This window comes from Rhagoletis pomonella, unplaced genomic scaffold, assembly GCF_013731165.1.
Source record: "Rhagoletis pomonella isolate Grant_MI unplaced genomic scaffold, Rhpom_1.0 Rhpom_scaffold_00004, whole genome shotgun sequence".
Classification (NCBI taxonomy): domain Eukaryota; kingdom Metazoa; phylum Arthropoda; class Insecta; order Diptera; family Tephritidae; genus Rhagoletis; species Rhagoletis pomonella.
In genome coordinates this window covers 230,495-243,083 of record NW_023458558.1, presented here as the reverse complement: position 1 = coordinate 243,083, position 12,589 = coordinate 230,495, and the positions used below count along the sequence as shown (strand labels likewise).

Genomic DNA, 12,589 nt, shown 5'->3' with positions numbered 1-12,589 from the left:
AAAAAAAAATCGTATTTATGGTCCGATTTTCTTAAAATTGCACCTAGGTCGAACCGAAGTAGAGTTATTTCAACTTAAAGTTCATTTGGAATAATTTATTTTTTAAATTAGAAACCATTTGCTGCCGCGCTTCTTAACCGATTGAATGATTGTTTTATGTACATTTCGAAAGGTGTTTTAAGGCGCCGCGAAGTAAGTGGGTATTATTAGTAGTGTAATACAGTAATTTAATTATCAGTCGTAAATATAGATAAAGTATTCCACAGTACGGCAGTTTCACTCACGCTTGCTTTGGCTTTTAAATTTTGTGATGATGTTTGTCAAGTTGGAAATTTAATTTACTAGTTCAAATATAAATCGATGTATTTTTTTTTTTAATTTTGTTAAGTTCTTAGCATCCTATTTTCATATGCTGCTGCCGTAGGTAGGATCTGAAACACTTTAACAAAATAAGGCATCTAATATATGTACATTCATAAATATGTACATTATGTAAAAAGTAAAAAGGAAAAAGTTTGATAATGTAAGAGTTTGTTAGTTTTATTTAGTCGTTCTGCTCACATTACTTCTCTAAACATTTTCAATGCAGGCAACAATGCTGAAAAAAAGTCGGGGCAAGCGACGCCTCACTGAGCCACATATTTCCCCAGCAGTGTTAGCCAGTAGTTTATCAGCATCGGCAACAGCATCGGCTGCAGCGGCACAGGGTGCTAACCAAATAAGTATCAGCGGAGGCGGCGGTGTCGGATCGGGACTAGGTCAAGCGGCTTCGGCACCAGAAAATGGCGATCCCGACCGCGAGGCAGCGATTGGCACATAGAGATCGCGTCCGTCCGGTCTAAGTTTTTTGTTTTCTTGCTTCCTATGATTGTTGAAAACTACAAAATCACACTTTTGAAAGACATAAAAGAGATGCACCTTTAGCAGGACAAAGTGAAACAATTAAGCCAACATACAATATTTGGAACACACAAACAAATAAAATATAGCAATTAAGGTACATAACGGTCACAATTCAAGTCGATGCAAAAAAGATATAAATCATTGAGTACGATACATTATTTGAATGGGATTATTAGAATATTCAAGAAAATACAAATTTAATTCAGAAAGTAATAGTTTATTATTATAAAAACAAAGTTTCGTTACTAAGAGTGCCAGCTTTGAGTTGGAAGTACTTTTTTTAAGGTACTTCTGTTTACTATATTGGTTTGGGGGGGTTTGGTTTCTCGTTCTTAATAGCATAGATACATATATCCACAACTACACTCTAAGCTGTTAGGCGAACAGAACATTTCAAAAAAGTACTTTCAGTTCCAAGCTGACATTGTAAACACTCTTTAAGGATCCAATGGCGTACTTAAAATAGTTTTTAAAAACGTATGCCTATTAGATTATATTGTGTAGATACAAATTTAATGATACAAGCCGTACCACGCCTCTTCTGTTTAGAACGACATTAGCCAGATTACATTTGTTTATATTTTCATTTAAAACTGAGCTAAATTTTAATTTTATTCAAATGATGAAAATGAGACAACATTTATTGCGTTTTCTATTCTAGTTATAGAAAAAGGTGGCCTTATGCATAGCCCACTTAACGAAAACAGTAAAAAGAACGCAATAAAAAAGCTCACTTTTTTGTAGAAAAGTAAACGCATTACTTTAGTTTAAGAGAAACCCGAATCATAGAATAGAAATGAAATGAGAAATTCTTATAAATTCAAAAATACACTTGTAAATGGTATACAGTTTTAAATGGGTGTTGCAGTATTTATTTTATTATACTGGGGAAAAAAAACAATTTTAATAATTTGAAACCGTTCTAAGTTAGTTAAAGAATAATAATAAGATAAGCTCAACTCACGGGAGACCCAGGAATTGCGCAACTCCAATTGGGTTTGTCCATAGGGACAAGGGTGTTAGTTGAGTGCTTCAATACTCTCGACATTGGCGGTTATTCTTTTTCCGGTACAAGTATGTTGTACTATGGCCACCAAAGTCACACTGTCATACTTAACTATTCGGGTTATTGCTGTCTTGGTTGTTACATGATCAAGAATTGGATCAAGTTCCTCAAGTCCTATTTGTAGATATACCAATTTATAAAAGTGCGAGTGTGTTAGTAAAAAAAGTGAGTGGCTGAAACTTGAAAGCAAGTTATTGATCGTATAACGTACATATATACATTAGGGTGGTCCTTAAAAAATCAAATGAACGGTTTTTTCAGTCTCACCCCCTCAATCGGTAATACCACATATAAATTTTGATCCCGATTGGAGACGATTAAGGCGTGTCGCACAGGGGCCAAAGTTCAGATTCCTCTATGGAGACGCAGAAAACTAAAATTAATTTTCTTCTTATCTAATACCCAAAATCGATACTACCATAGTCGAAGATATAATACATAAATTTTGGTCCCGATTGGGGTCGGTTAAGACGTGTCGCAAAGGGGTCAAAGGCCAGATGCCTCTATGGACTCAAGAAATTAAAAATAGTTTTTTTTATTTAATACCCAAAATCGATACTACTAAAGTCGAAGACATCACATATAAATTTTGGTCCCGATGGGAGTCGGTTAAGACGTCTTCATAGGGTAATCTGAAATTTGACCCCTGTGCGACCACGCCTTATTCTTCCAGCAGAAAATTCTCAAGAGCAAAATTCGAATGATATTGTATCTGTTCTCTTTCAAAGAGAGAAATGTTAGCAAAAGTACACGAACGCAAAACTAGCAAGTTTTTAGTACAGCTGCTCGGAAATTTGTTTACATACAAAAGCATAAAACAGAAAACATGAAAAGAATATAAATTAAAAGTTTTCCGAAAGCAATTTGCTAAGCAAACATGAGTAAATGAGTATTTGGTTTCTTCCGATACATTTGCAGTTCTAATAAGTTATTTCAAACTTAAAAATCTTAATAATAAATCTAAAATAAATTTCCATATTTTCATATATTGAAAACAGATGACTTTGATCGGCTGTTTTTCTTGCTGGCGAATGGCTGCTAGCAAAAATGTTTCCAGCAGAAACAGCAGAATGAAATGTCAATTTGGTCTCTCAATTTCCCCTACTTTGCTGGGTTTTTATGTACGCGAACATGAAAATCTGATAGTTTTTGATAGTTACGAAAAACTATGAATATCCGAATAAACCTATTTTTTTCTTTCGATGCTCTTAAAGATTTTTGGTAACTTTGGTTTGCAGGATTGCTTTCTATGGGAGCCTCTACATATACATAGCGTCGTTTAAAGTACAAAACAGCGATATATTAATGTTAAGTCCATTTATAGAAGCGTAATTGTATGATGAAACCTGCAAAAACATAAATTTGGAATTAATTGCACTGTAGGGACGCTGAAATGACCCGAAAAACGCCGAGACACGTAAGCTTAATTTTGGGTAGTAGATTTCGCACTTATGCAGTGTACACCATTTTTCTAGATCAGGCTATTTTCGCTAGATATTTTCATTTTAAAGCTCGGTATCCAGCTCCTAAGGTAGCGGCTAAGAAAATATAGTGTTTAAGGAATTTTGCCATCTGGTATTTCACAGCCTGTTGTCTTACTCTTTCCTCACGAAATAATAGAAAGGGCATATATTTCTTTTGCAAACATGGGTTGTATTGTGCTCTTTTTTGACAAACTTTAGAAAACAATAGTAGAAAGCGTGGCAAATTTTTTATGAACCTCGTACTGATTTAAAGAAATTTGACATAGGAAAATTTATTCGCCATTTCTTCAGCGTTATGTAGCGTTTATATGGAGTTCTTGCTTTTCTTGAGCGCTATATACTAAGCTTAAGTTTGCATTGCGAATGAAAAAATGAATGAATTAAAACTTTTACTTGGAAAATGTTGCTCACACGCCATGTTCGATTAGGGCCATGTACGTTGTGGCGTATGAGCAACATTATTTCGGTCCCTATTTCATACAACAAAATATTGCACATTTACATTTGATCATTCACAACATGCTTATTTATCTATCGATTTTCATCGTTGGTATTTAGCTTGATTTTTTTTGCAAAAAAATAGCTTTTAATGCAAATTATTCAAATGTACAATTTACAAATAAAATGTTTCCCCTGTTAAAGTTGCATTCTTTTTTACATAAAAATGAAAGTATCTTGTGAAAATTACCTGATCTAGGAAAACGGTATCCAAATCCGTAATCTACTACTCAAAATTTAGTTCACTTGTTTCGGACGTGTCTCTGTAATTTCAAAACTTGAGATTTTCCCTACAGTACATACATACATATATTATTAAACGTGCGATACCCAGTAGAAATCGATTGTATGCATTCATGAAGAATGCTTTCTATATGAGTGAATTAGCGTGAACAATTCATGCGTAGTCTGAATTTCCACGAATACATTCAAATTCGAGCGAATTGTAAGCGAATGTACGTTGTCGTTGTTTAAAGTAGATTTTTTTTAAGTGGAATTTTTGTAATATTTTCAGTCATGTACAAAAATTTTAGTGAACAGACGTGTTGTGCGATACTATTTTCAGCACAAACGGGCTATTACAAGACATGCATTTGCCATATGCAAAATGCTAGTTTTTTGTATGTGTATTAAAATGTATCACAAAAGTAGCATTTACATATGGGGATACATATCTTGTAAGAATGCTTTAATACTGTTCCATTGATGCATTTTTGAATGTTTGAAACATTAATACAGCCATATGCATACAGCAGTAGTATAGGTGTACACGATCCAGAAAATAAAGGTCGCGCCATTCGCGGACCGCTAACCCTCTCTTCGTCGATTTGACAGCATCCACCCAATCGCTGACGTCATAAAATACTTTTGTTTACATTCACTGTTGCCAACTTGATGCTTTTCGCACCAAATTTAGTGGGTATTCAAAACGCGAAAATTTTTGAGTTTGGTGCTTGGTGCGTTTTTGGTGCTTGTTTTTAGTCTGAGGACACCACATTAGAAAATCCTAAAAAAAATCTAAGCAAAATTTGTAGCAATCGTAAGTGTGGTAAGCAACTTTACAAAAATTTAAACAAAATCATGGCACAGTGACAATCATAAGCGACAACAAAATATGTGGCAGCACCTTTAATCATGCCAGAAGAAATCGACCGTCGTGCAAGAAACATTGATGTTTATTAATTTGAATTGGCATCCTTACAATAAAATCATGTATGCATATAAAGTCCATAAAATACACCAATGAAAATTTGGAGCTTTTTCAAATTCATAACTTGGCAATACTGCCTTTTATTCGATGCTTCCTCTTTTTCTTGCCGAGTTCGTCTTGCTCATTCTGGTATTTTTTGACGTCACGGCCAGTTGCTCTCAGCTCGATTGGCGCAATCTTGTATTCTATCATTCTTGACAAGTGTATGGTTAGAGTTCGCTTACGCTCTGAGAAACCACGCGTGTTAAATGGAAATGAATGTTCATTTATACTGGCATGTATACACAGCAGCAAGCTCATGCCACCAACAGCGATGTCGTATGCATAAAATTTCTACTGGGTATGTACACACATGCTTTCTATCTGCCAAGCACTTACGTCATGCATGACATTGATATCAAAGGACGCCATCTGGTTTAAATTGTTTTTTTTTTTTTTTAACGTTTGAAGATACTACATACGTACACCCGCAAATCGTAAATGCAGGAGTGAACTCGAAATACATATGTACATGTGTATATATGTATATATGTAGTATGTATAACTCCGTAATTTTTAACAAAAGTCTTCGGCATTAGTTTAAATTAATACTTTATTTAAGTGATTTTGTTCCTCTCCGACAAAAGATTGCTAAAAAAAATATTTCTTTGCAAAAAGAACATAAAACATACCACTTATTGGTTTTGTGTGAAAGTAGGCGTGGCACTCAAAATAAAATATTTTTTATACATACATACATATGTATGTACTTATGTACATGTCGGAATCTTTATTAAATATTACCCGAAAAAATTATCTGACATTTACTTTTTTTAAATAATTTCTTTAAAATGTTGGCCGCGACTATGTACGTGTAGGTGGTCCACTCGGAAGGTCAAATTTCCACGCCAATTTCAATGAAGTCTTTCACAAAAATGAGTTGTAGATGTGTATAAGAGTCCCCCACTGTCATCGATAATATTATTGCTAAACTTTTATAATATGCAGTATGGATGTGCATATGTATATATATATATATATATATATGTATATAACGCATCAGGGATGATAGATAAGTAGTTCAGTCAGCGTTACCTTCTCACGTAAGTCCATTTTTTGAAATTGTTCCGGAGAGACGAAAAATCTATGTAATTTCGCATTATCTGTGTTGAAAAAAGTGTGGGTAGCGATATGTGAAACACATGTTATGAAAATTGCAGGTAGAGGGTATTGAATGTAAGTCCTCGATATGTACTTAGATAGGCCGCATGATTTCTCGATTATAGGTTTTTTTTATGCCTTTCATGTACGTATACATATGTATGTATTTGTTCAATCTTTTGAATTCTCACAGCTCTTAATTACATAGATGTCAAGCTTGGTTTCAACTAGTGATGAGCGATTTGATGATTGTTGTTTGAATCGGAATTTTAGAGAAATACATATTAGAAAAGAATTAAGTTCTAAGCTTCCAAAATTATCCCAAATGTTTCCTCGATCTTTTTATTCCAATACTGGTAAAAATATGAATTTTTTGAAACAAAGTTTTTCGTTAACATTGAATATTACCACTAATTTGAATAGCCTGGCTATTTTTGGCACAAAATGAGGTCTCAATCATTGAATGTAATAAAGCATTAAAGAAGATATCGTGCGATAACACAAAAATTCATTTGAAAAATAAGTATATATACTTAGATAGAACATTCATTCTACAACAAGTTATTCAAAAACTCAAAAAAAAAACATCAAAAACCGCAATACATAGAAGGAAAACACCACATAAACTAAGAATGTAGGAAATTCATCATTGACAAGAAACTCACAACCATAATATATAAACGCAAAAAAGTCCTCAATCCCTGTTGCCCTTGGCTAAATAGTAGTAGCTTTTGCTATAAGTGATTTGTTATTCACAGTGAAAAATCGCCCCAGATTGAAGTATCGCTCATAAATAATCTCAACTGTAGCGAATCAAAAACATTAACCGCTTTCTAGAGCAGTTTTCCTAACAGTTTTATGGCAACAGGAAGCTGGCCGTCAACGATGAATGTGTAAAATGTGTTGCTGAGCGTAAGCAAGCTTTTAAACACTGAGCTCGAATTTCAATGAAATTAATCAGTTCCTTTTGAAAATTAAAAAAAAAAAAAACACTAGGGTAGCTGAGTTCTTACAATATTTCTTTCAAATTTCACCATTCACGCATTTATGTATAAATTTCTAGGCGCGACGTATTTTTCTCTTTCTTTAACTATAAGGAGAACCAAATTGCTGAGCGAATTTCGTCGAAAAAAAAATATAAAAATACATAAGCGAAAATAGGAATCCCCAAATTTGCCCATTCTGCTATGCAGTTCCTAATAAATATCTGCTAGATTTTCTTTCACAGACGACTGATTTTGTGGCTAGTGGCAAAATTTTTTAAATGTTCATTCCGTTTATACTTTTATACAAATAAATTTATGTATGTATGTACATATGTAAATAAGTATATATATTATGATCCACACATCTTACACTTGACATATCCCGCACGTGCCAAACCAAAGCATTGAAAAATATTTGCTTATTCAACATAGATTTTTTCATTTGCTCAATTCATTAATTCTTATCCTTCAGTATTGATATAAGGTTTTTTTTCTTGTTTACTTTAAATTGCAATCTTAAGACTCTTGGCTTGCTTATCTGGCTAATGTTCGTTTACAATCGTATTAGCCTTTGCTATATTTTTATTGTTGTGACTTTTTTTTTTGCTGTATACTTCTTAACTAATAAACGTCCGTTTAGCTCCAAACTGAAAATTATGTACGAACCATCTTAATCAAATATTACTTTCTTTATTTTTCTTTATTATGTCTCACGATTCGTTGGGAAATAATATTCACCACATTTGACACAATTAAAAAATTGTTAAATGTAAAATAAAAACCACCAAACAAATAACTGTATCCAACCTCTTGTCTGAAAAACATTGTTAAAATACATAAATAAATATGTATGATGGAAAAAATTTACCGGACGGAATCTACTTGATATAATAATAATAATAATAATAATTAATCTGTTGGAAAATCAAAAATTAAAACCGTAATTTCAAAAATTTAACTACAACGTGCATCAACTTTATTGATAACCGGAAATCCATTTGTGCCAAACAGGCCACAATGTTGAAAAAGAACAAGAGCAAAATGAAGCGTCGCAACACAGAGCCAACAATGGCACTCATCGGTACAGCAACGCCACAATTCTCGCTGGCACCAACAACTGTGTTGGCAGCTGCCAGTGACGCAAGCTTAGGCGATACAAACACCGAAGATGCTCCAAATAATACCGACTTCTGAATATGGTACAGTGAGCGTTTGATTTAACGTGCTAATTAATTTACTGAATTTCTAAAAGGCATGTAATTGAAAATCTATTTTTACGTTTCGTGTAATTCAAAGTCAACGATTTTATTTTGTTTTTTTTTTTTTTCAAATAATCAAACATTCCAAATGTTAACAACCTATGTACATGTTTTAACAAAGCGTCCAGGTATTTTTCAAATATATATGTATATATGTATATTAATAAAAAATATTGAATTTTTAAACCGCTGTTTTCCCCGAGACGCTATTTGACTCATATAAATGCATTCATACATACATATGTATTTATGTATATGTATACTTTCACATACATAAATATGTATGGATGAATTAATTTTTATATAAATAAAAAGTCAAATGTATGTACATATTTACTGAGTTAAAATTCAATAAGCCGCCCAATCAATCCTATGTGAATGCTGTGGAGAACTTCTTCTTCAAAAATGCACTCCAACGTTTTCAAAATACTTAGTATAAAGGTATTGTAAAATTGTTTTTTTTTTTTTACAATAAAAGACCGTTTCAAAGGCACTGGTTTTATTTGAAGTATTTGTGTGATTAGTACGTTAAATGCAAGTCGCTCTCTGTATTCTATTCATTTATTACTTATTATTCACTGATATTACAAATAAGAGAAAAATAATAATGACCGGTTCTGAATTCATGAGTATATAGAAACGTACATATGTACATATGTAGCACCTAATAACTAATCAAAATATTAAAGACCTACAACAATTAGAGAAAACACTCCTAAAAAACATATGTATATGTCTACAAAGCAAAAACGTTGCCTAAATTTCTACAAGATAACTTGATTTGAATGGTTAACAGTAACAACCGATACCAAGAAAGGAAAGGAAATTTATTGTAAAAAAAGTTTCATGAAACCATTAAAGTTGAACTATGTACATATGTACATGCATCTACCAAGCGTTGAAATCCAATATGTATGTAGGTATGTAAATAATAGGATGAGATCATACATATATATGTACTTAATTTGATGGCTAAGTTTAGTTCCATTACTATCCAAATTACCTACATAGATTTTGTTTTAAATTATGTTCAACTGCCTATTTTTCTCCTAAACCTAATTTGCAATAGGGTCAGTATTGCGATAAGGAGGTAAGTAGCAAATAGAAAATTCGAAAAATTCCAATACGACCTAACCTAACTCCGTAATTGCTCTTAAAATTAAAGTAAATTTCTGATTGCATCGTATTTAATTTATTCCAACCTACATAAAACCTTGTTAACTGTTTGATAAAGAAATCAACTAGTAGCTTCCAAGCTACTTTTGTTTGTTTTAAATTAAAATTTGTAAATTGTTTGATAAAGTCTAAATGCTACATAAAACTTCAAAAGAGTAATATTTAGAGATATGTAAGACATCAAAACGGTAATAATTCGTTGTTGTGCGTACTTACCTAGTTATGATACAAGTGAAAGTAATATAACAGAATTTAGAAAACTTACTTAAAGCATACAACAACAATGCCAACAAGTAAACTGTAAACAATTAATGCTTATAGTTATTGATTTTTTCAAGTTCATAACTTTAGCATTTACATATATATATACACATTTATGAAAAATTGTGAAAAATAATTAAATGCTAATTTTTTGCTAAAGATTGTTGCCTAGGCGTCACGGAACTTAGACATCAGTGCTTTAGCAATCCTATTTACAATCACATATACATTTATACATAATACACGTTTTATTCAAAACTTCATTATCAAATAGCCAAATACATATGTATTTGTAAAAACAAATTGAATAAAGTACAGAGATAAATCGCCTTCACTTGCTGCGATTAGGGGCTCAGTGAATGTGGAATAATCGGCAGCGTAAAAAAGCGTCCGTGAACCATATTGGCCGTAACACACTGCAGACTCGAGTCGACTTAACAACGTGCCTTGCACTTACATATGTAACACCTGCACACACAATAATTATGTTTATTTAAATACATCTATACATAAAAAAAAAAAAACTTAGTAATTAAGTTTTTATTTAATTGTAGGCGGTTGCAAGCTATGTTGCTAAGTTAAGCGTGTTAGGTCAAACTTTTGATTAACTGCATTCACAAAAAATCTGCAGCTGGTGGGCGATTTGAAACTGAAACTCAAGAACATAGAAATTAAGCTAAGGAATGAATGATTAAAAAAAAGCCAATACTGTTAATGCCATATTTTTTTAGCTGAAAGTATGGACTTAATGAAAAACGCTCCTCTAATCATAAGAAATCTTAGAAAGCTATGTAAGTATATAAAAGCTGAATAAATACTTACAAAATATGCAAATATTTAAAGAAATCCAAAACATAAATATCAATACAAATTGGACTACAGAAGTTATGTAATTAAATATTAGAAATCGATGTAGTGTTTAGCAATAAGTGGTGAACTAAATTATAAAAGAGAATGCTAAAACTTAAAAAATAAATTGAAAACAAGCAAATTATGAAACAAATGAAAACATAAAGGCGATCAAAAATTTCTGCAAACATACTGTCAAACAAAGTGAATAGGAAAGGGAGCGTAGTTCCTCTCTGGCGAAAAAATTAAGCACATGACATCCCGATCTCTCTCTCGGTATTTTATTAAAGTTAAGGTATAGAGAATGATGCGAGCGTTCATTCCTTTTTTCTAAACCACAGTATGTAGAGGCAAACAAATTAAAATCCGAAGCAATGGTGAGTAGATGATTTTTATCTTAGTTAAGCGTAAAGGACATTTCCTCTATAACATAACGGTTTAGAAATGGAATTGGTTGCTTTGATTGGTTTTCGAACTCACCGAAATGCATACAAAAGTATTTTGATGAGATTTACAAAAGAATACAAAAACATCATAGCAGATTCGCATCACTTTAGATTCAACCTGTCCATACATGCTCTTTAAGAAGTTGGCCTCAGAGATATTATAGTAAATTACATATATACCTACAGATGGAGGGCATAAAAACAAAATCAACAATTTGCTTGCAGACGTAAATACTGAATGAAATGTACAAAACTATGCACCTAGCCGTCAACTCCACAAAGATGTAGAATAAAATAAAAAGTGTTTACGCTCATATTTAGTAGGTATGTACGCAAAAAAACGGCAGCACTACGAACTCCAGACCCACAGCACCACAGGGGGTTTTAAAAACTTCTTGCGTCTATTTATTTATATTTATTGAGTGTACAATAGTTACTATTCCAGTAATTTGAACATACTGGAAACATGCACATATACATACATACATATAAATATCTACATACATACATTGACAGAACTTGTCTTCTTTAATTAAAAAAATATGTATGTATGTACAATAAAATAGATATACATACATATACTATATTGTTGGTACATACAGCAATGACGGTCGATTTTAGGCGGAAGGAAATCGCCACATTATTATTACCTGCTACATACCTACATTTGTATTTAATTTCATAAAATGCAATAGGACCAAACACCTGCCCTCATTATGTGCTAAACTAAACATTTTTGTTGTTGTTAGGCAACTAAATAAAACGTTCTTAACAGTTACTAGATCATGTAATTCTACACAAAATTATTTGCAAATGCGAAACCAGTTGTCCAGCATCTTTTTTCCAAAAAAGCTAAATACTTTTGTATATGTGTATGTATGTATGTATGTATGTAAACACATAAGTATGTACATACGTACAAATATACATTAACACAAAATTAACTTTACTTTGAAGAAATCACAAACACCACGAAAAAACTACAAATGATCCTAAAAACTTATTGAATAAATGCAAGTGTGCAAATAGAAATCAACAAAAATGAGCAACTACAAAAATAAATGTAACTAATGACAGAAGTAAAGAAGATCAGATGGAGTTTATATTTACGAACAAGTGCATCCATGTAAGGTAAGTCATAACCTGTTGTATGTTGAATAATTTTCTTAACTTTAAGTGTCAAAAATCACATGATAGCATAATTGAGATACTGTGCAAAATAATCGTAGATCAGACAGAATCAAGGCGCATTTATACCAGGTCTCTACCCTGGTACAACAGAATGTCATCCAAGACGAAATGGCGTAGCTC

The 12,589-nt window shown here is 32.3% G+C and overlaps 1 protein-coding gene across 1 annotated transcript in view; it reads left to right on the top strand.

Annotated features, from left to right (window-relative positions):
• LOC118736755 (diacylglycerol kinase theta-like) overlaps window positions 1-12,367 on the top strand; it is a 40,983-nt gene extending 28,616 nt beyond the window's left edge. The window contains exon 4 of the mRNA XM_036466774.1: window positions 8,299-12,367. Within this exon, the coding sequence (XP_036322667.1) occupies window positions 8,299-8,481 (183 nt within the window). The 3' untranslated portion in view covers window positions 8,482-12,367. The remainder of the gene's footprint in view (window positions 1-8,298) is intronic.
• Window positions 12,368-12,589: the final 222 nt, after the last annotated feature.